The following is a 24,151-nucleotide window of genomic DNA, read 5'->3' as shown; positions in this document are numbered from 1 at the left end:
ATTATTAATCGGGACAAAACCAGAATCAAATAATGGGTTCCGTCGGTTCGGTTCTGTCAGATAGACCCGGCCCATTGACAGATCTATGTTAGTTCAAGAAGGGTTGATGGAAACGCTTAGTATGTCATCAAATTTAAGCATTGATTTGATGGAAAAGAAATGGTTCTGTATATAGTCATGGGACCCCCTCTTGTCTTTTTGACCAGGAAAAAAGATCAAACCTTTTTCTCTTCTAAGATGTAAAGATGGAGGAGGAACCTTCTTTGGTTGTGATTTGTTAATACGAAGCCTCAAAGTATGAAGTCTTCTGACTCTGAACCGGTGGTGGTGGTGGGTGTGGGTGGTGACTGGTGAGAGGGGCTGAATCTTAAATTGATTTTTGCACAGTGGAGCAGCAGGCAGCAGTAACCAGTCAGCAACGGTAACTTTCGGCTTGGAAGTTCCTTAAGGGGCAATTTGGGAATAACAAAAAAGTTAACGGTAACACTAGTAATCAGAGAAATAATAAAAAAGATTTAAAAAAGAAGGGAAACAAAGGAGATGAGTGGGCGGCAAATGCATTTCTATCCCTCTCATTCTCCTCTTTGTTCACTTCACCTTTTGCTTTCCCTGCTTCTCTCTTTCACTATCTGCTTCAGCATCCCTCGGCTTTCTTCCTTCTTTCTTGCCATCTTCTTTGGGCTTTTCACCATCTATTCTACAGCTTTAGCTCTCTATCGATCCCCCCCCCCCCCTTCTTTCTGGTTGATTCATCCAAGTTCTATCTAGAATACATCTGATAAGAGCTTGACGCTCTCTCTCTCTCTCTCTCATAGCGTCGAAGAGAGACACCCATATTGTGATATTCTATAGGAATAACAAGAAGCACTGTGAGTTAAAAATCAAGTGACTGTAATCCATGGAGGCACCAAAACCAGAAGAAATAAGCCACCCACCAATGGATCAACTTCAAGGCTTCGAGTACTGTATCGACTCCAATCCTTCTTGGGGTAAGCTTCTTTCTCCACCTTCCCACTCTCCATCACTGATTGTTTCATTGTTTGTCCAGTTTGTTTTCTTTTATGGTTTCTTTGTTCTTCTTTTGAGTCCTTTTATGTGTGTTTGTAACAGGGGAGGCAATTGCTTTGGGTTTTCAGCATTACATCTTGGCTTTAGGCACTGCAGTGATGATACCCACTTTGCTTGTAACAATGATAGGAGGAACAGATGTCAGAACTTACAATGCCTATCCTTCTTTTCTTTGATTTTATCATTATTTCTTCTTCGATTCATTACAGTAAAAAGAAGAAGAAACTAAGTATTAATCAATTCGACCAATAACCAACTGAAAGACAATATTTTTTTAGTACTGTGTCAAAAGGAAAAATGAAAAAGAACTAAAATCAGTTTGCCTTTGATGGGTTTATCTGTTTATTGATTTTTCAACGCGGGTATGCTTAATAATCTTCATTGTTGGCTGTTACATATAGTGATTACGGATGAATTTTCTGTCACCAGGACGATAAAGTGAGGCTGGTTCAGACTCTGTTATTTGTGGGAGGAATTAATACGCTGCTTCAGACGCTATTTGGAACCCGGTTGCCAACCGTTATTGGAGGTTCTTACGCCTTCCTCGTTCCGATCATCTCCATTATCCATGATTCCTCCTTGACGCAAATCGCTGATCCTCATGAGGTTGGTGAACCCAATGACTCTCTTTCTCTCTCTCTCTCTCTCTCGTTGTCCTAATATTTTCGGCTTTTTCGTTTCTCCTTGGTTGGGTAAGACAATAAAGCTGTAAGCCGTTTTCGCTAACGTGCGCATAAGAGACCCGTTTAAGTTAGTATATCTACGTGGTAGAGACATGTTTGGACGATGCAATCGTGGCCTTAGCAGGAAAATTCCAACTCTTACAGCAATCCAACAACCGGTCAGGCCAAAGTTTTTACTGTACTGCGTTGACCTGTGTGACTCGGACGAGTTTGGCGGTTCTTGTCCATATTTAGATGCTAGAGATGAAGCATATAATATAATATGCAAAAGAACAATATAACATAGAAGATGATGTTTTCCACCACCCTTTGTGGCCCTTGATCACAAAGGGTGGGACTTACTTCAGTGAAGGCCACCACGTGGCAAAATAACCTGTAAACAGTAGAAAGTCTAAAAAGGAAAGAAAAAAAACTGAAATTTGACATGTGGTCTTGAATATTGTTGTTGTAGAGATTTTTGCAAACAATGAGAGCAATCCAAGGAGCTCTAATAGTGGCATCAAGCATTCAAATTATACTGGGTTACAGTCAGCTTTGGGGAATCTGCTCCAGGTTTTTACTCTTAATTCCAACTAAACATTGAGATTTTACTACTCCTAATCATGAAACCACCATTGCATCTAACATTCAATTACTGTGGTTTGGCATTTCAGGTTTTTCAGCCCACTTGGAATGGTTCCAGTGATTTCATTGGTGGGTTTTGGTCTATTCGATAGAGGCTTCCCCATGGTATGTATACACTCACAGTACTGTTACACTTGCCTTCAAAGTTATCAAGTTTTCCCAAAAAAAAAAAGAAAAAAAGAAAGGTGAACACATTTACTGCTTCTTCTATTCTGAATCTTTTTTATAATGTGTAACAGGTTGGAAGATGTGTAGAAATTGGAATTCCCATGCTTATCCTATTTATTGCATTCTCTCAGGTAAAACCGCTATTTTCTACATACATTAATCTAATCACATCAAGTACTGGCTGATGCTCTTATGCTAGTATTGTTCCTTGGGTCCTCTTTAAAACTGTGCAGTTTTATTTCATTCAATAGACAATAGAAAAGGTGTTTAAACAATGTCTGTCTTCTGACTGAGAAAATCCCAGAATGACCAAAACAGTAATTGATGACTTCCGGGTGGAAGGACCCTTTCCAAGTTTCATTAGATACAGTGAAGCATAGAGCTGGGTAGCTTTGGTTGGGTCTAGCTAGGCTGCTTGTGCTTAGCAAGTGGCATTATATTATCTTGGCAATTAGCATGGCTATTTTTGTTATCATCTTGGGCTATGGGAGTTGGGTTGTGAATAGTGATCACTCTCTTCAATCATTAACAAGAGGCTAAAACTGCAAGCAAAGCACAGTGAACCTGGCAATCAGTTGCTACTTGTTTAAGTATAATAGTATTGTCTTTATTGCTACATCTTCCTGGGCGGTGGTTTATATCAAACAGGTGGTGACCCACCATTATGGATCAGTCATTTTGGCAGCTCATGTGGCCGGTCAAAGCTCAAAGGTGTGTTACCCTGAGGCCTGAGCTGGGATTAATCAAATACGATATGTGGGTGCAGCACAGCCGTACTGTCAGTTTTGGCACTGGGGACTATTACAATTAGTGACACATAGCCTGCACCTGCAGTGCATCCAGTGACAAGTGAACGTCGTCTCTCTGTCCATATGCCAGCCCAGGATGTTGGGAACTTGGGATTGCCCAACCAGTAGTTTAGTTTAGGACCATGGCCCCATCGTTCTGTAAGCCCTGGCTCATTCTAGGCCAGCCATTTATTAATTTTTTCCCACACCGAATTAGTTTACAAATTTCAAATTACTTGACTCCGCCAGGCACCATATATTAATTCTTGGACTTTTGCTGAAATGTTGACCGGTTTGCACAGTAGTTGAAATAATGGAGCAAAAATCTGACTCTTTCTCTCTCTCAATCTCTGTCTGTGTCTCTTGTGCTGCACTTGCACACAGTATCTAAAACAATTTCAGGCAAAACATATCCCAATATTGGAGCGTTTCGCACTCGTATTGTCGATCACATTGATATGGGCATACGCACACCTTTTGACAGCGAGTGGTGCATACAAGCATCGCCCTCACACGACCCAACTCAACTGCAGAACCGACAGGGCCCACCTCATCTCCTCTGCACCCTGGTTGGTATCAAGGATAAACTGATTCAGATTTCAGAACAGAGAGTGAACACACAAACAAAAGTTCTCACCTGTTTTATTTCTTGTAATATGTATGGCAGGATCAAAATCCCATACCCACTGCAATGGGGTGCACCCACTTTCAATGCTGGCCATGCTTTTGGAATGATGGCTGCAGTTCTAGTCTCCTTGATTGAGGTATATAAAACTCACAGCCATATAGAGATGGAACAAGCAGAGTAGAGAAGGGCCAAATGATGTTAACCATGAATCCGTGTTTCTTTTGGCAGTCAACAGGAGGGTACAAGGCAGCATCTAGGCTGGCAAGTGCCACACCTCCGCCAGCTCATGTTCTTAGCCGTGGTATTGGTTGGCAGGTGTGCACAAGAGAAGTTCAATTTATTTATTCCTTAAATTTCTCTGAAATCTTGGAATGAACATCTGACCTACAAACATGACTGAAACAGGGAATCGGGATCCTATTAGATGGACTCTTTGGAACAGGGACCGGCTCCACCGTGTCTGTGTAAGTAGCAATGTAGCATTTACTCCTATGTCTACTAACTCGTAACAAGCTCTGCTGCACTGGGTATTTAATGAAATTATACATAAAATACAGAGAAAATGTGGGTCTTCTTGGAGTAACTCGAGTTGGGAGCCGCAGAGTTATTCAAATCTCAGCTGGGTTTATGATATTCTTCTCAATCTTAGGTGGGGTATAGATCATCTCTTTTTTTCCTTTATTTTGCTAAAGAATGATGATGATGGAAGAGATAAACCAGTGATCTCTTGATTGCACAATAACAGGGAAGTTTGGAGCACTATTTGCATCGATACCTTTCACCATCTTTGCAGCTGTTTATTGTGTTTTATTTGGAGTTGTTGGTTTGTACTCTCTCTCTCTCTCTCTCTCTCTGTATTTTATTATTTACATGTGAACTGAACGTTAGTTTTCTAACTCAAATATTCTATTATTTGCTGTGGCAGCATCTGTGGGGCTGTCATTTTTGCAGTTTACAAACATGAACTCAATGCGGAATCTCTTCATCACGGGCGTTGCCTTCTTCTTAGGATTATCTATTCCTGAGTACTTCCGTGAATACACCACTAGTTCCCTTCATGGTCCTGCTCATACCAAGGCTGCATGGGTGCGTTCTCTCTCTCTCTCTCACTCTCTCTCTGAGGGATTACATTGTGCTCCCGTTTATCTTAATACCACATATACAACAATCTTCCCCACAACAATTGCTGTCAATTGGTTGTTCATTTGGATTGCCTGTGACACAATATATAAACTCATGCACTGGATTCTGTTTTCTGTTTGCAGTTCAACGATTTCATAAACACCGTGTTCTCATCCTCCCCAACTGTGGCACTAATCGTTGCGGTTTTCCTTGATAACACCCTCGACTACAAGGATACGGCTAAAGACAGAGGGATGCCATGGTGGGCCAGGTTCCGGACTTTCAAAGGAGACAGTCGGAATGAGGAGTTCTACACCCTCCCCTTCAACCTCAACCGTTTCTTTCCTCCGGCATGACTTGATGCCATTTTAATTAAGAAAACGAGGAAGCAATTTGTCATTTGCATAGAATTCTACTCTATGATCACAATCCTAGTGAAAGATCTGTGAGATTTTGTATGTTCTGCTCCAGTGGCATTGCTGCTTCACTTTTTTCCCCTTTTTTTCATCACTAATTCTATGTATATTCAAATGGGGTTATTTGAGTGAATTGAACTAATAAAACTAATTATTTTCTCTCATAACTTGGGTGTTTCTCAATCATGCAGTAATAAATGAGACACCATTGATCAAGATTTTTCAGTTGTCCCTTTTCCCCTATCCTCTGGAAGCATAAAAACTTGGCGCTAATGAATCAACTAAAAAGCTAGAACAAAAAACTTTACACAGCAAAAGAATAGATGGCACTGATGAAATAGACCCAGTACTAACATATGCAGTACCAAGACTATGGCATCAGTAGCCACAAAAATGTTTGTTTCCATCTGGAGTCATCCATCTCCTGTCAGGCAACAACCAAAACTCCTGTCAGACTGTGAACTACCTAGCATACCCATACCCATATGCCTGGCTGAGGGCTTCTTATTGATTCACGGCCCAAAAAAAATAAATTTTATAAAAAAAAAAAGAGAGATCTGATGACACAAATAAAGGAAAATGTTTGGTGAGGATTGAGGCTTGTTATTAATGACCCTTGCACATGCATTCTGGGCACCTTGGCTGTCGATAAATACTTCTACCAAAACCCCTTATGCGTACCCTTTGACCTTCATCAATCATCTTTCTCACCCTATCTTGAAATGCAGCCCATTCTATTGTGCCATTTTCAGACAAAATTGCTGCTATACGCTTCTTGTTGGGCCTCACTGTTGGAGCGTGGCCACCACCATAGTAAACCCGGTAACCAGATACCAGGGATGAAAACTGACTTCCTGAATCTGTCATTGCAAACACATCGGCAGTTGCACAGGCGATTAAGTCCAGTGCTGCCAGCTGCATCCACCACATTAACATTTCTCAATTCAGAAATTGTGAATGGTTCTAACCCTGAAGAGTTGGCACTAGAGCCTGATTTTCAGGACAGTCATAGCAAGAAATGAGTCTTAAAAGGCAGAATCTACTGTGGAAGTTGTGGTTCTATCCCCCACCTTTTTTGAGGGATGAGTTTTTTCCAACATTTCTTCCTTTTAATCTTTTGTCATTATTGGTAAAAGGAAAAATAAAAGCGTTGAAGATACAGTTAGTGGTAATTATAACTTATTATATTTTTTTCCTCTTGAAATATATATATATTCTGATTTTTATTGTTTTCTTCACATTTCTATTGTGACCAGTGACCGATAAAATTCTACATCTGATCTGAAGAAATGGGAAAAGGATTCAACATCCGGATTCAAGGTGATAGAAACCATCTGATGATATGATAACAAAGAGGAAAAGGAAACCGACATGGTGATCATGCAAAACAAGTTTCTACACCAAGAAAATTCTAGGTGGTGTTTAGTATTGTTTCTTTAGTGACAAGATTCATGTTTAGTATTGCTAGGATCTTACATGATTGACCATCTACACTAAGTACTTACAGGATTATCAGTCAGATGTCAAATGCAGTAGTGCCAGTACATCAGAAAACTGTAATGTTTTTTTTTTCTATGTAGATATTTATAAGCAATTTATGTTCCGCAGTAGTGCCAGTACATCGGAAAACTGTAATGTTTTTTTTCTATGTAGATATTTATAAGCTATGTTCCAAAGTGTAGGGAAAAGGCTCTATAAGATAATGAAAAGAAAAACTATTCATCAAAAAAATGATAATGAAAAGAAAAAATAAGAATGGAAAAATAAAGGATATAAGAGAAGAGGAGTACAGTGTGCAAGTGAGATGAAGTTGAGCAAGCTACTCACGGAAGGGGATTCAGAGGTTGTAATTGGCTGGCTGCTGAATAGTGAGAAAGCATTATGGTCCTATAGGCATGTACTCAAGAAGATTAAATGGCTAACTAGGAACTGTAAAGTGAAAATCAAATGGGTGCAAATGTCCACTAATGCAATGGCCGGTGCATTAACAAAGAAAGGGGCAGTTAGGGATCAATTGTTTTGGGCTCAGTTGTAAAAACGAATTTAAACTAAAGGGGAGGAGATATGCCTCATTCCCAAGGATTGTTTGTAAATCTTGTATAATTGCTGGTTATAAATGTCCACTAATGCAATGGCTGGTGCATTAACAAAGAAAGGGGCAGTTAGGAATCAATTGTTTTGGGCTCAGTTGTAAAACAAATTTAAACTAAAGGGGAGGAGATATGCCTCATTCCCATGGGTTGTTTGTAAATCTTATATAATTGCTGGTGATATAAAATCCTATATACCTATCAAAAAAGGAAAAATAAAGGATATGACGCACTTATGTTGGAGCTCAGATTTGTGCAACTTAGACCAGGAACCAAAGGATATGATGTGGATGCAGGATTCCTTTAGCTGATAACATATGGCCAGGAAAAAGGACTAATGATGATGTCAATAGTGATGAAAGATGAAAGCACTATTAGATATGGCCAAGGATTTAAGTTTACCAGAATGTCACAGAAAGTTCAAAAACGAGAATAAAAGCCAGATCATCAGACCCCCAGTCTACATGGATAACAAACCAACTTGCAGCATAGAAATTCTGAACCAGGTTACTTCTCAAATATTATAATACACTTTTCTCAGAATTAACGCATCAAGTGTCAATCATTTGAACATTTTCTACTGTGTAGTGTGAAGCATAGATGAACAACTCTGCCACTTAAGTAGAATCACTATTTTGTTTGTAAAGTTGCTTGCTTTCTGCCCCAATTGCCAAATTGATGACTAACTTTGACAGCAATCATATTCAGTTTCTACAGAAGATGGTCTGCCCACAATTCCACTTTTTCTTTTTTATTCCTTTTCTTTATAGAAATGCATTTCACCAATCACAAAGCACTTGTTAGGAAATTTTTTCTAAACACCTATCTAGCTATGTCATCAAAGAAGGTCCAAACCAGGGACCATTGCACCCATTAACCAGATGCCCATTATCATCAGATGAATGTATCCCTCTTGATTGATAGATGCTTTCTCTTCTGAAATTGGTGTGCATAGGTCATGAAAGTGTTCAATTCATGCACAACCAGTTCCATCTTAAATATAGCCCCATAACAACAATAACCATCACCATGAAGGTAATTTATTTGAAAACTGTTGAAAATATATATTATAGTTCTATAACTGTAAGATTTGTATGAATGAAAAAGGAAGGTCAGGTTACCTGAGAAGAGAAATTCCTTAATGGTGCAAGTTCACTTGGTGTGAGGAAATCTTCCTTTGTAACTAAATTGGGGTAAAGGCTAGTGAAGGGATGCATCCTGGATTGACCCCCATATATATTAGACCCAGCAAGATAGATGTATGTGCTACGTTTGAAACCAAGGGCAGAGAGCATAAGTGCTGCTTCTTCCGGTGTCAATGGACATTTACCCAACTTCCTTAACTCTTCTGGAGAAACAGATCTGCTACAATTGTCAATCAAAGGGAATGGGATACATTTTAAGAAATGACTATTAAAACTTCATTAAATAAATCATCATTTGCAGGGTAAAAAGGAAAAAGATAATTAACATACCTAGAGTTTTTCAAACGCTCAACCAACAAAGGAAAGTGACTCTCCCTATAGGCCTGGAGTTCCTTCTTTTCAGTTTCTCCTCCTCCAAAATCACATACCGAATAGGCCACCATATCCATTTCAAATCTCATGTGCAAGGCAAGATATTTGGATGACCCTGTTGAAGCATAATGTCCTTCAGGAGGAAGATCAGAAATATAGTTTCCAAGCAGCTGCTTATCTAAAAGACTCCGTGCACCATCATGTTTCCTTATCCTTTTAACCAATAATGAACCAATTTCCTGAATTTTGGGCACAAACTTTAAAGCATGGAAGTTGCATTTGCATCTTAATCTCTGAAATAGATTGAAGAATATGTCAGTAGAGGATAAGGCATTGCATAGAAGTGAAGTCATATTCGTATCTTGATCTCTAATCTTGATTAAAATAGGGAAAGAAAGACATTCAGATAAAGATCAAGACAATAAAAGCAAATTTAGAAATCATATCATTTAGGGCATTAGACCTCATAATTGTTATGTATATGCATGACAAAAACAGTTCATTCTCTTCCGATTTTGTCCTTTCTTTTTACAAGCTAGCTTAAACAACATTTTGATCCTTTGTTATCCCCAAAAATCACACCTTGTTTGGCTAATCCATCAGCAATCCAAGGTGGTGGTGTCAAAAACAGCTCTTACCTCAAATGCAGTACCAGTAAATAAGGTCCAGGATTTGTTTTGAATCTAACAGACATGCGGATATATTGCATCTAAGGCATTGCAATTAAAATCCTATAAAACTCTGAATCAGAGATTAGATGGTGTTAAACAGAAGACTAGATTGGAGAACTTGAGTACTTCTATGATAGTGACAAGGGTTTTATGCCCATCAGTACAAGATGGAGAGAGACAATAATCATCTTCAAAACAAAAAAGGCCTATTTGGTGACCTGAAAAGAAGGTTGCTTATGTAATTTTTAATGGTTGTTTTGAAATACTAGAGTAGATAACACTCCATTTTCAGAAAGTTGAAGCAACAGATGTTTTTGACTCTTTTTTATCAGCAAAAGAAATCTTAACTATATTAATTGGTGAAAAATTGAATGGTACAACAGGTTGGTTTCAGACACCCAATAACACATTAGCCAACCTCTATCAATGCTACAGTAGTGCCCAATAACAACTGCTGTCTAGTTTTTCCAAAACAAGATTACAGTCGTGCCCAAAACAACTGCTGTCTATACTATAGACCCCTTGTTTTGCTAAAATATCAGCTATCCCATTTGCAGTCCTTACCCAACTGATAGTTAACATTCATCTCCTGTGACAGGCTCTCTATTTCCCTAAAAGCTAGCCTATAGGTCCATGGCATTTGATGTTTACTCCTGGCCCAAGAAACAACCAGTTTTGAGTCTCCTACCTACAAGTGTTGGAAATTGATTGCTTTGCAAGTCTTAAACCTTGCAGCAACGCCATCAGTTCAGCCTTTAATGAGTCTCCCAATCCTAAGGGTCCCGAAAACATGGCGAACACCCTGCCTGCACTATCTTTAAAGACACCTCCAATACTTGCCAAACCTGATCTTCCCATGAAGCTCCCATCAAATTTTAATCTTACTCTGTTAATTTTTGCTATGTTTGGATTTAGTGTGACTGAAAAATTTGTTCAGAGGGCCCATTTTGCAGTCTTATTAATTGGATTTCACTCTGTTATGGTTGAATTGAACAATTCATGGTGTCTAGCAGAGCTTTTAGTGTCATGAATCAAGCTAATATAATGATGGGGCTAGTAGCTATGACAAGGTTCAAAGTATCAATACACCTATCAGCAGAGGTGTATCGGTACTTAAAACCTTGCGCTTTTATGTTTTTTTAGTTTTGTTTCAAAACTAAAACAGGCGTTTCAGGAATCAAAAGATATAATACAATACACCCGAGACAAGGCGTATTGTATCGATATTTTGAACCTTGAGATATTCAAACTGTATCTCTGGCTTTAGAACATATACACCATGGAGTAACTGCACAAATGAGGGTGGGGGTGTCCTATCAATTTGGACTGAATCAGCAGTTTTTACCACTAAGATGTTTAGTCAATCAAGTGTGCTAAATTCGTATCATGAATATTTCTTGCATTCAATTGAAAATATTTCTACTTCTGATGCAAAACCATCCAAATATTAATGTCTGTTTTGATTTGTCTCCGTGTTTTTTCTTCCAAAGTAAAAGGACCTTGCTTTGAAGTAAAAGGTGGGGAAGTGGTGTTTCAAGTCAAAGTTCCCAAGGGCCATTGCTCCCAAGGGAGGTTGATTGTATTAGATTTGCTATGAGCCCTTAATAGGCTCATCCATTGAAGACCAGAACACTTGGAAAGAAAAACCAGATGGGCTGTTCACAGGAAGTCTTTTTACAACAAGCTGGAAAAGGGACAGGCCGTGTCCCATGAAGCATATGATGGGATTTGGGGATCACCAATCCCTCCAGGAATGCAAGCCCTCCAATGGTTGGTAGAACTAGGAAAAGGTTCCAATGGTAAAAAATTCAAGAGGCAATTTTCCAAATTGGAAAATAAATGAATCTTGTGTGGGCATGAGAAAAGATTGCAACAATTTGTTCATCGATATGCTGGTTTTCAAAGGATATTCACGAAGCCTTCCTATTTAACTTCTTCAAAGATGACAGAAATGTTAATGTAGTTTTCTCACAATTCAAAATTCATCAAATAATAGTTATGAAGAAAAGACACAAAACCATGGAGGATTACCCTTTGCAGTTTTTTGATGTATTTGAAAGGAGAGGAACAAAAGAATTTCTAAAAACAAGTCAAGCCTGGTCCTCAGTATTGCCAGGACATTTGTTTGCTCATGTTGGACTGGACATTGGTATTAAAATAGTTCAAAGACATGCATTGGATTTGTTAAAAGTCGGTTATTATACTCAGATTAGTACCACATGGGTACTATTGTAACTTCTCCCTTTCTTTTTATTTGTTTATGTCGCCCTAATATAAACACCAAAAGCTGGCGCTGCCAGCTTTAACTTTTGGCTCTTAAATCTTTTTTCTCTCTTCTCTCTTGCCTCTTCCTTCTCTTCTGGACAATATGGTATCATGAGGAGAAACAGATTCAGCTCCCTCCTCTTCCTAATCCTCCTCCCTTCCATGTTTACTTTCGTCACCACAAAGGCCAACCATGTTCAAGAGCTATGGAGCACCTAGAAGTTGTACCACCAATGCCATCAAATTCTCCGGGGGTGGATCCTATCTAACCAAGTACCCTGTTTCCCATTGATGTTTCTAACCCTATTGCTATTGGTGCCTTCATTGCTAATGACCTTGACCTTCCTATTGCTCACCAGAAGGGCATTAGGTCTTGTACCACCAAACATCCCATTTTGTTTCCTATGAGAACATTTTACCTTCCTTTTGGGCCTTTCTTTCTTCCATTGACAGTGTTCCTATTCCTAAGAATGTGGCAAAAGCTTTGTTGGTGCCTAAATGGATAAATACAATGAAGGAAGAAATTAATGCTTTGCATAAAAATGGTACATGGGAATTGGTGGATCTTCCTGAGGGAAAGGAACCAATTGGATGTAAATGGGTTTTTACAGTAAAACATAGGGCTCATGGCACAGTGGAGCAGTATAAAGATCGTTTAGTGGCAAAAGGGTTTACACAAGTGAATGGAATAGATTATACAGAAACACTTGCACCAGTTGCTAAGATGAATTCCATTAGAGTCCTTTTCTCTTTAGCCACTAATCTTGATTGGGACCTTCATCAACTAGATATCAAGAATGCATTTCTAAATGGTGATCTTGAAGAAGTGTACATGGTACAACCCCCTGGTTTCCGGGATCAAGGTGATGAACAAAAAGTGTGTAGGTTAAAAAAGCCATTATATGGCCTGAAACAATCACCAAGAGCCTGGTTCAGCAGGTTTCATGTAGTTGTTCAACAAAGAGGTTACAAGCAGTGTCAATCTGATCACACATTGTTTGTGAAAAGAGGGGAAGGAAAAATTGCAACCCTAACAGTGTATGTTGATGATATAGTTATCACTGGTGATTGGAAAGATGAAATTCAAAAGTTGAAGGGATTTCTTGCTACTCAGTTTGAGGTGAAAGATCTAGGCCCTTTAAGGTACTTCCTTGGAATTGAAGTTGCTCGCTCACAAAAGGGTATCTTCATTTCCTAGAGAAAGTATGTCTTAGATCTACTCCAAGATATAGGAAAATTGGGAGTGAAACCTATTGATTCTCCTATTGATCCTAATCACAAATTAGGTGATTGTCAAGGTAAATTCATCAAGGATGTGAAACAATTTCAGAAGCTTGTAGGAAGAATTCTATATCTATCTATGACTCAACCAGACATTGCTTATGCAGTGGGTGTTCTTAGTCAATTCATGCATGCCCCTAAGACCACCCATCTTGAAACAGCTGAAAGAATCCTCAGATATCTTAAGAAATTTCCAGGTGCAGTTTATTGTTCCAAAAGCACGAGCATTTAAAGGTTGAAGTGTATACCGGTGCAAATTAGGCAGGATCCCTAAGTGATAGGAAATCTACAAGCGGCTACTGTATTTTTGTAAGAGGGAACCTCACCACATGGAGAAGCAAAAGCAGAATGGGGTGGCTAGGTCCAGTGCTGAAGCTAAATATAGAGCAATGTCTCATGGTGTGGCTGAAATTATGTGGCTAAAAAATTTGTTGAGTGAGTTGGGATTTATAGTGATGGACCTATGACCTTATATTGTGATAACAAAGCAGCCATAAACATTGCTGCTAATCCAGTGCTGCATGATAGAACTAAACACATCAAAGTCAACAAACATTTTATCAGAGAAAAGGTTGTCAAAGGGGAAGTGTGTACCCCCTATGTCAATCTGAAGACCAACTTGTAGACATCTTCACGAAGGGGTTACATCACTTGCGGGGGAGTGTTAAAAGCCCGTTAGTATACTCAGATTAGTACCACAGGGGTATTATTGTAATTTCTCCCTTTCTTTTATTTGTTTATGTCACCCTAACATAAATACCAAAAGCTGGCACCGCCAGCTTAACTTTTGGCTCTCAAGTCTTTTTTCTCTCTTCTCTCTTCCTTCTCTTCTTCTCCTCTTCTGGATAATAGGATTGATATCAGGAGACAATCAAACAAGATTGTGAGACAGGCTTTTTTTTCTATAAGAGTCTAAGGCAGATTACCTTGGTGCTTAGTAGATTGCATTTATTGCACATTCTTTTCTGTATTTCATGTATAACCTTTTATAATGGGACCCTAGTTATAGTATGGTGGATCCTTGTTTTTTAAAAGTCCTTATCTTTCTTTCTGGATAGTCCTACTCACTTTATTTCTATACTATAGTAAAAGCATGTATTACTTACGTTTTTAAACAGTCTACAGATGTTTGGAATATTTGGAATAGGGATTTTGGATATTTCAGAACTTCAATGGTGCTGAGAAAAAAAGTGTAAGTGGAGGCTATTTGATTTGAGGAGAGTAAAAATAAACTTTAAGAACAAAGAAAGGGATGATCTCTGCTTCAGAAAGAAATGTTCTGCCTAAATGCAGAAATGGACAAGAATATTAGTTTATTCCACCCATATCCATTAGAAAGAAGAAGGCTGAAGAAAATTAATAAATTAATTTGGAGAATGGAGTATGGATAGAAGACAAGGTGTCATCAAGAATGAAGGTGCAAACTGGCTCAGTTGGTAAGGTCTTTGGTTGGTTGTAATGGAGACTTGGGATCAATTGCCACCTTCACCCGGGTTAGGGGGCTCCAGGTATGGGAGATGGGCTACCCCCCATTGTGTAGCCTAGGAAGCCAAAAGATATGTGATCAAGAATTAAGCTGTACTAAACTTGCTCATTTACTTCTAAAAGCTCTTTTGGGGATAATATACACATACATATGTACTTGAGGTATCGTAACTCAAACCAAAAGGATTTGCTAGAGGCATTTTGTAAAAGACATAGACAAAACAGAAAACTCATAAGTGGCAATTTACCCTATATTGCAGCCTAGAGTACTTGACACTTTTTTCATGTGGGAAAAATTTTCAGTTCCTCCCCCATCCCCACACCACCCAAAAGATAAGGAACTGTAGTATTACTCAGCTAGAGTAGGAAACTCATATGGTCTTTATACCACCTAAAAGATAGAATGATGAGCTCCAAAAAGTAAAGAGGTCACTCATCAACCATAATAGAAATACCGGGGCATCACATGTAAGTTCACATCTGGACTTATTTTTAAGAGAAAGCATGGCAAATGTTGTCCAATTTTTATTAGTTGTACTCAGCAGAATCTTTCAGATGATTTCAGAAAACTTCAACAATAAGAGAAAATTTTAATAAATTAAAATAATATGCATGCTGAGCTTCCACAGAGTTTTAATAATGCCGTATTTAAAGCACTAAGTGCGTCCTTAACTTGAAGGTGAAAAGGCAATGGATCAAATCCAAGTCGATTGCCAAATCCAAGGAAGTGAACAACTCCATTTCGCAGCAGTAGAGGATATACAATCTTAACAAAATCAATGGGTTTTGCCTCCTTTACAATATCAGCATCTGTAATCTGAGCAGAAAGATAAGAGATCAACATGAAATCTTAAAAGCATGCTTTTTTAAGAAAATGAAGCAAAATATTAACCAGAAAATAAACATACTAGACTGCCAATTGCCTCAAAGTCCAATGATTGAAGATGAGGAGGTAATTCCTTTACAATATTCACTTCATCCTTCAAAAGATCCATGAAATATTCCTCTTGATAGATATCTCCAAACTGACTACATCCATCCAGTAACTATAAGTATACCAAAAGAAATAACATTTGAATGTGAAAATGGATGTGCATAAAAAACATGGTGTAGCAATTTTTTTTTGCAGACACACCAAGATGACAACATCAAGCATATGTGCTAATGTTGTGCTTGGAAGCTATTACATCCTTTTGATCAATCATGAAACAAAAAATGCTTGAGACACCATTAAGCCCTTGTGCATCTAATATCATGTTTGGCATTGCATATTTCTTGATCATGGAACAAGGAATGCGCAAAATCATTTAGTGGATAATCTAATTTGTTTTATCGATGACAGTTCAAGATTTTATTAAGTATGAAAATGATGTACAGTAGTAATTATAAAAAAAATGATGTACAGTAGTCTGCTAAGAACCCCAAAAGTGCAGCTATTCCTTACTATCCCCCACTGTACACTTTTTACAAGCCCCTGACCTCAGGGTTAAACCCCAATACAACCATTTCTTATTTGTCCCTGTTCAGTGGGCCATCAGCCAAGAAATTGGCTCACCTTGGGACTAGACCTGTTCATGGGCCAGGTAGCCCGATGGCCCGGCCCGGCCCGGCCCGCACCCCGGTCGAGCTTGGTCATGTAATTAGGCCCGCGGACTAGACCAACTGTGTTTCGGGCCGGGCTCGGGATTTGTCAAGAAAGCCCAGCCCGAGCCCGGCCCAGCCCGATTCAGCATTATATATTTTATAAAATACATAATGTGTATTTTATATATTATATAAAATATATAAATAATATAATATTTATTGAAATATATATATTTATAATTTAATATATACATTTTTTATTTTTTTCTTTATAATTTCTCTCTCTATTCAGCCGCTTCGGCAGTAGTAACAGCATGGGCTAAATTTCGGGCTCGGGCCCAGGCCCAGGCTTCGGGTTTTTTATGAGGGCCGGGCTCGGGCCTTAGAAAAAACTGTTAATACAGAGTGAAAGCCCGGCCCGAGCCCGGCCCGGCCCATGAACAGGTCTACTTGGGACCATCTTTTAGACTGTATGTAGCTTATGTTCATCAACCCATTCCTCAATCTCCCTCAAAACATGTCTACACATCCACAAGCATGTTTTTATTTTCTTTTTTGTTAGCCAAACCATAGTCACTTTTGAATCCCCTTCCACCATTAGATCTATAAGACTTAAGGAATTGACTTATTTTAGGCCTTGTCTAACTGCTAGTAGTTCTGGTCTAGTTGATTCTCCAATGCCAACAGGTCCAGAAAACAATGCTATCAGTTTTCCTTCATAATCTCATAGCATTCATCCAGTTCATGACATTTCTAGCTTCGTTAAACTCCAGCCATCAAAATATAGCTTGATAAAATTTGCAGGAGGGACCCAAAAAGTTGCTGTAATGTTCCTTGCTGGATAGAAAACTACAGCCTGTCAATTACTTTTGATGGACAATCTAATTGGCATTATTTCTACTCTTTATCACATGTAGTAGTCTTGCAGTACAGTACTTGTAACAAACGAAAAAACCTGTTACACTGATTTCATTTTGTTTCTTCTTTAATGATTTATGCTATTAAGATGGTTTCAAAAGATTTCATATTAGTTTTTTAAGGTCCTACCTATAACTAGCTACTATAAATGTGCATGGTATAAAATGCATGGGTTCCTGATTGCTCCATTGAGGCAAGGATGGGGCACCCAGTGGCTGAGAGAATCAAACATAAATTGACAGGAGTTTGGGTGCAGACAACAGCTAAGAGAAATCTTGATCTTAGCAAGGGAGCTCGGGGTGCACTTTAGATGGGCAAGAAGGTCAGCAAATGGAATGGCTGATGCTCTGGCTAAACAAGGAGTAATTAGGCAGGAGTTGTTTTGGATTTGTTTGTAAGACTGACTTTGTCTAAGGGATTTCCTTCTGGCCTATGGATGGTGAAAGCTGTAATCTTGAACTATTGTTATCAATGAAAATTACTGTTTCCTATCAAAAAATAAATAAAAAAAAGAACCAAACATGAATTGGCTATGGAAGAGTAAGAGAAATCTAATATGGATGGTGAAAATACAATACAAATATGAGTTGCATTTTGCCAGAGGTGTGACAAAAATGAAAGAGAAATGGAAGATAACCATATTACACCAAACTAGGATCCAAAGAAAGCCCACACTTTTCTAGAATTATAAAATCAATACATGAAGTGCAATAGTTTGGTACATAGATGGAAGGGAAATCCTCCACTTAAAATTTAGGGAATGCTATTGCCTCTCCACTTTTTGCTATTTCTGTTCCTCCCTTCATATTGTCATGATAGCATTGACTTGATTAACTTAAAGGAATGATCAAAAGGGAAATGACAATGACAAAAAGTAGATTTGCAATGGGACCACCCAGAATTTATCACATTGAACAGAACTTGTGGGGATGTCAATCACATGAAAATTGCTGTACTCAAAAGAAATGAAGAAAACCTGGTGGGTGCAATGTTCATAATCAATGGCTGCCTTTAGCTATGTCAAGCCAATAACAATAGCATTATTATTTAAACACCATAACATATAGAGATCAAACTAATACATTGAATATGATATCAAATTTAATTTCAGACCTTGGATCATTCCACACATTGCTGTAAAGAAACTTGGGAAGAACTAAAGTTGCATTAAGTAATGATGCTACAGCAACCGCATTGCAAATCTGCAAGCATGGATAATTCACCAGATAAGTATGTTCATTTAATGAGAGATAAAACTGAATAGCTTATAGAGTCAACAGATGCATATTAGATGCTTCCTCCAAAACAAGTTCTAATATTTCCCTTAATTCAACCCTAATATTTCCCTCTATTCCTTAATACCCTTCTTTGCGAGGGCATAGGAGGGGGTTCAATGTCAGTTCTAACTTCTAAGTAGTTATGACTGATGAAGGCAGGATTCAATCCTAGGTCTTGGATTCTACTGCCAATGACTTACTACTAGGCTAGCCAGTGTTCCTTGCTAGAGTCTATAGAACAAAGACCTTCCCTTTTACCAGAAAAGTAATTACAGCAGAAAATTCACCGTTATCCATGTAGCTACAAAATGATTTAAAAACCACTCCATGTCACTGTTTAAACCAGTGTTTCTTGGAGAAAAACAAATGGAAAACCTTCTACAAGGATAAAATCCAAGCATTATAACAATAAAATATCATTCTTCTTATCCTTATCAAACAAAGCTATAATTCAAGATTACTAAAAGTTCTCAAAAGAACTAAAAAGGTCAAATGCAATTTGTTCATAATGCTCTTTTATAATTATATTATAGGCCTTATATATAGTCCTATTGTCCATTCTAATGGAGTTCAATATCATATCCAAATGGATAAAGATTCCAAAGCATAAACTCTTATGACATTTTTAACGGATCAATTCTTTGGATAAACTTTTCTAAAATAAAAATCCCTACGATCAATGTAAAAACTTTTTAGCAATAATAAATAATGTGACAAACTTTTGAGCTCGAGATGGAGATATATATGTCTTACATCTCCATAATAAACTTTCCAAGCTTCTTTTTCTAATGCTATCTACAGGTACTTGATATCTTAGATACCCGTCAAAGTTCGACACTATTAAAATCATTTAATCACCTTGTTAGCTTATATTGGATGAGATGGCTAACAATTTTTAGCTTATTATAAACTGGCAGCTGTTGCATTAAGACAATAAACTACGAGAAGATAAGTTTCACTACTTGATCTCAATGAGAAAAAAAAAAAAAAACAGGTAAAAAGGAAATGGACAGTATATCATCTAAGCAAAATCTTGTCAAAGCTAGCATTTATCTCTAATCTTACCAACCAAAAAAGAAGAATAATAAAAAGTTTTCTATTACCCAACAATGATATAAAGGTCATTAAAGAATTTAGGGCCTCACAGCAACTCGTTGTTGATTGAGACCGCCATTTGCACTAACCAATATAAAGCCACTGCTTTTTGTGAGCTTTCCTGCACCAAAAACAGAAACAAGCTAGAACTTAGAACTAATCAACACAAAACTGGAATTTACCATAAACAATCAAGAGAGAGAGAGAGAGAGAGAAGGTTATCAAAGACTAAATAAATCAACAAGATAATTACAAATTGGGTCACAATATCATGTTTTATCAAGTAGCTAATAATTATTAATACTAAGAGAAGTCAAACAAACTGACACGAATACCTCAAAAGAAACCAACAAGAATACCTTGGTATAATGGACCAGTTTTATCAGCACAAGGTTTCCATTGAGATGCCTGTTTATGTGGCTCCTCCCAGAGTTTTACTGAGTCACCTCTGAATTCTTTCTGTTGCATAATCAAAGCAACAGATACTGAATCAATAATTAACAAAAGAAACCTCTTTCAAAACCCATAACCACTAACACATCAATTATTAACTTAAAACTGTTCACATAAAAATAACAACAGGGGAGAAAAGGAGAAAAGGTAGCAAATATCATACTAAACAATTATGTATTTAAACAAGCTTAAACAGATTGCACATGAAGGAGATTCATTATATGATTTTTGTATGGCAAACCTCTGCAAGAGCACTAGAAGCCAGATTTAGAAGCCGATCATACATAATTGTTGGTCCCTTTTTTTCATGGACATAATCCATCTGCACATCCTTCAAGAATACATGCAAAAAACAAAAGTCCAAGTAATTATACAGTGGTTGTGAGCATTCCCCAACTCCTAGCATAATAAGATGAACTATAGTGCAAACTTATAATACAGTAGATAGTCCATGTTAATGACTAAAGAATGTATAGGCACTACAGACAGTATAGACCAAATTAAACATAAACATGCACAACCATATTTTATACACCAAATTTTAAATAATCATGAAACAAGATGTAATCAAATGAATATAACCAAATAAGGATGTTGAGATGGCAAGTCCAGTAAGGGAAAATGGATATGACATTAGTGGGTGGTAATTTTGTTAAAGTACAAGGATCTAAAGGGGAAAAAAAGATAGATGAAAAATATGTTGATTGAGGTAATGACATGGTTTAAGAAATCACAGGACATAAAAATATAAAATTCATGATTTCTTACATTGATAATCATGAGCTTATTTTCAAGAAAAACAAAGATTACATTTAAGAGATAATGTTATTATTTAAGCCTCATTGTTTGATTTATAATGGATGGGAACCATTTCTAAGGTTTCGTGCACAAATCTAATATTAAATTGCTGTTTTTCTCGCTAAGTTGGAAGGCATGTATTGTTTTGTTCAATAGAAATCCTCTCACCTCACTTTTCCATGAATTACTGAAGAAAAATTAGAGGGAAAAAATAGTTCAATTATTACTTTATTGTTCCTAATGCCTAGGTGAAGCATCACCTAGGCATTGACTGGGCAATCACTTATATGTTTTGGAGTTCCATTGCTTTGGTGACCAACTAGGCAGAAAGTATAGATATAAACATCTTAGTTGAAGCAAATAACTAACTGTATCCCATTTTCGATCAAAAGAATTTTATATAGAGCTATTTTTATTATTACATAGAGATAAAGTTAGTGACCTTAATCCTTTTCTATCTGTATTTTCCTTTAAACCACAGAGGTTATTTGAAAATCTTGTCATTATTTCTAAGATCAACTGCAAGCAGTAGTTTCATCACGTTTTGGTTTAATGGCTTATAATTAACATGAAGCCTTTGGTAGTTATGCATGCCTACATATAGGGATGTCAATGGGTCAGGTTAAATGGTAAACCCAGCTTAACTTGACCCTATAGGGTCGGGTTAGGGTCAAGTACATTCGATTTAGGGCCGGGTTAGGGTTTAGCTTCTTCAACCCGGGTTGGGTTCAGGTTTTGGCTGACTCACCCCGATGGGTCATGATACCATGCACAAGTATTCTTTTAATTTTTTGACTTCTAACTCTATAGCCTTCAAGGTTAAGATTTTTTTACATTTTGATTTTGGTTTTCTTCTTTTTTTAAATGGGAAAAGTGACACCTTAGAATCTATAAAACAATTTCCTAACATGAATTAATGGATTTTATGTCTTCAAAGCGTGTTTAAAGCATACAATTGAAATGTTACAGGTCTGGTCGAGTTCGTATCGGGTTAGACCCTATAGGGTTGGGTCGGGTTTGGGAATTGTGCATTTTTTAAGTCGGGCTGGGTTAGGGTTGAGGCAAACCCGTGCCGAACCCGACCCGTTGACATCCCTACCTACATACATTATAAGATATGTACATGGACTAATTGACTCTACATTATAACTATATTTAATTATGTAGTCCAAAATGCCTATTCATGGACTAATTGACTCTACAGTTGTTGGTGGCATATTTGTCCAATTAATTCAAACACATCTCTTCATTGTATAACTATATTTAATTATGTAGTATTTAAAAGAGCCAATCTGAATATTGAACAGTCAAATAACTAGTTAAAATTTGAGTAGCCCAAGACGGAAAAAAAAAAAGAGGAAACTTTTCACAAATCTTTTTTTATTGTTAACTGTCAAGATTTATTAGTTATGAAATAAATAATGATATATGTACATCACAGTGAAAGCGTCCACTTTTTTGTTAGGCTAGCATCTGCCACCTAACCCCCCTTTTTTTCTCAGTTACCAATAATCATTACAAGATAAACCCCTAGAATAGATGATCCCTATCCACCCCTTAGCCATTATGTTAGCCAAACTGTTATCTGAATTTTGAACTCATCTGAATCTAGTTTCCATTTCCTTTCCAGTTGCTGTTTAACTTCCACAACTACCTGAGAGTCCCCTTTCACCACCATATTACTAAAATTGAGAGGTCTACTCAGCCTCAACCCCTGTAAAACAGTAAGTAGTTCTCCTATATTTTGAAAAATGATTGACAAGTAATATACTTCTTTGGTCATATATACTAATTTACTGAATGCAATCCTAACGAAAGCTAGTGATAAAATTTGAAGATTAAATGTAGAGATGTAGCAAAAATCTGTTAGTGTGATCTAGACTGTGAGACTTTACAGCAGCAGAAGGGGTCGAGTGGCCAGTATATCCAAGAAAAAACCAAAACAATTTAAAAAAAGAAAAAAAAAAAGAAATTTTGGTACCACTGAAATTGAGTTCTAAATTTTGGTAAGTAGAATTGACTTATATGCAGGACTATATGGAGGAAATCTGAAAGAATGGAAATTCACAATAACTACCAATGTAAAAGAAATGAGAACAAGACGATAAGATAAAATAGCAATCATAGGAAGATGGGCAGGACAACCTATATTGTTGTAGCTGCAATTTTGAAAGAAATATCAAATTCCAATGAATTAAAATCCAAAACTAACTCCTCTGATAAAACTTCGCCAAGACAGGGCCATTGGACAGTCGATTCCGCATTGGATAGAAATTGGTTCTCCAAGTAATCTAATGCAATAAAATGCAAAGCCATACCTTCAACCCATTTGGTTCTCTCTGGTGAGAACTGTTCTTGAGATTTATGGAATGAATAATGGAGAACATAAGGGAATCGAGCAAGAAAAGGGAACCCATCAACCCAAAGGCAAACACCATCAGCCTCGAATGCTTACCAAGCCACATCTGCCTTTTTCCACTAAATGTGACCACAGAACCACCAATTCTTTTATCATCATCCTTCAACCCATTAAGCAGCATATCCTTGTTCCATGAGTGGTCTCCCCCTGATGCTCTCCTCCCAAAAGAAGGATCACTGCCCAGTAGATTTTCCAAGCACTTATCCTGGTGGTTTTTCATCCCAAAAGATGGCTTTACATGCATAGATGGAGGACGTGGGCTTCGTGGAGACCCTTTCTTTCCCATTAAAACAAATAACACCTTATACAATTCCGATCACAAGGAACTATACCTTACGGGGGCTCTCCACTACTAAAACAGTAAAACTATCATCACCTATGCATTACCAGTGGTCTTTTCACTACTACTCGTAAGAACCAAACTCCAACAGCTGCCGACTCCAATTAGAATCCTCAAGATTAAGCAAAAGCATAAACTACAATAAATTTGGAGAACTACGTAACATCTGCTTACATTACAAATTAATTGAATCATCATTTCTGTTGTGTTCAACATCTAGATATAGAACATAAGTTTGGAAATCCAAACCAACTCACCAAACTCAATAGACAATACGGACATTTTTCTTGGTATATTTTAGTTCTTCGCCAATCAATTACGACGCCAGGGTCTGAATTGAAACTCAAGCTAAGAAGTAGGTATGGATGACAGAAGAGTGAAAGGAAAGATAGATTTACATAAGAAAATTAAATTAAAGAAAGAAAAAACTAACCTTTCAGTATGAAGAAAACAGGCAAAGA

The 24,151-nt window shown here is 37.5% G+C and overlaps 2 protein-coding genes across 5 annotated transcripts; one reads left to right on the top strand and one right to left on the bottom strand.

Moving 5' to 3' along the window:
* The first annotated feature begins 533 nt into the window (after positions 1–533).
* Positions 534–5,664, top strand: LOC104589743 (nucleobase-ascorbate transporter 2). 2 transcript variants are annotated; one of them, XM_010248165.3, is made up of 14 exons: positions 534–989; positions 1,111–1,208; positions 1,498–1,674; positions 2,203–2,303; positions 2,405–2,480; positions 2,615–2,674; positions 3,716–3,900; positions 3,999–4,095; positions 4,188–4,274; positions 4,365–4,423; positions 4,517–4,608; positions 4,705–4,782; positions 4,885–5,045; positions 5,225–5,664. In XM_010248165.3, the coding sequence occupies exons 1-14, from the start codon at positions 899–901 to the stop codon at positions 5,435–5,437; spliced, it is 1,575 nt and encodes a 524-aa protein (XP_010246467.1). In that variant the 5' UTR covers positions 534–898; the 3' UTR covers positions 5,438–5,664. The 2 variants fall into 2 exon arrangements, with proteins under 2 accessions (XP_010246467.1, XP_088756917.1); XM_088900791.1 differs by lacking the exon at positions 4,705–4,782.
* LOC104589744 (O-fucosyltransferase family protein) lies at positions 5,630–23,886 on the bottom strand. Of its 3 annotated transcripts, none has more exons than XM_010248166.3 (10): positions 23,250–23,886; positions 20,375–20,464; positions 20,040–20,139; positions 19,731–19,801; positions 18,422–18,510; positions 15,715–15,835; positions 15,480–15,623; positions 9,063–9,397; positions 8,709–8,952; positions 5,630–6,412 (listed from the first exon to the last, which is right to left on the bottom strand). In XM_010248166.3, the coding sequence occupies exons 1-10, from the start codon at positions 23,634–23,636 to the stop codon at positions 6,104–6,106; spliced, it is 1,890 nt and encodes a 629-aa protein (XP_010246468.1). In that variant the 5' UTR covers positions 23,637–23,886; the 3' UTR covers positions 5,630–6,103. The 3 variants fall into 3 exon arrangements, with proteins under 3 accessions (XP_010246468.1, XP_010246469.1, XP_088756916.1); XM_010248167.3 differs by having other exon boundaries at positions 8,709–8,949; XM_088900790.1 differs by having other exon boundaries at positions 20,375–20,455; positions 23,250–23,880.
* Between the last annotated feature and the right edge of the window lie 265 nt (positions 23,887–24,151).

Source organism: Nelumbo nucifera, chromosome 3 (assembly GCF_055504915.1).
Source record: "Nelumbo nucifera cultivar China Antique chromosome 3, China Antique-T2T, whole genome shotgun sequence".
Taxonomy (NCBI): domain Eukaryota; kingdom Viridiplantae; phylum Streptophyta; class Magnoliopsida; order Proteales; family Nelumbonaceae; genus Nelumbo; species Nelumbo nucifera.
The sequence above is the reverse complement of the archived record's forward strand: the minus strand, read 5'-3'. Positions and strand labels throughout refer to the sequence as shown.

Bases quoted from the DNA above. Each gene is read 5' to 3' on its own strand.
- LOC104589743 (XM_010248165.3), top strand. From the start codon at position 899: ATGGAGGCACCAAAACCAGAAGAAATAAGCCACCCACCAATGGATCAA. The intron at 2,304-2,404 runs GTTTTTACTCTT...TTGGCATTTCAG, and splicing joins CTTTGGGGAATCTGCTCCAG to GTTTTTCAGCCCACTTGGAA. The intron at 3,901-3,998 runs GTTGGTATCAAG...TATGTATGGCAG, and splicing joins CTCATCTCCTCTGCACCCTG to GATCAAAATCCCATACCCAC.
- LOC104589744 (XM_010248166.3), bottom strand. From the start codon at position 23,636: ATGGGAAAGAAAGGGTCTCCACGAAGCCCACGTCCTCCATCTATGCAT. The intron at 20,465-23,249 runs GTATGGCTTTGC...GTATTCTTGAAG, and splicing joins GAGAACCAAATGGGTTGAAG to GATGTGCAGATGGATTATGT. The intron at 6,413-8,708 runs GTAACCTGACCT...TGGTGGATGCAG, and splicing joins TAAGGAATTTCTCTTCTCAG to CTGGCAGCACTGGACTTAAT.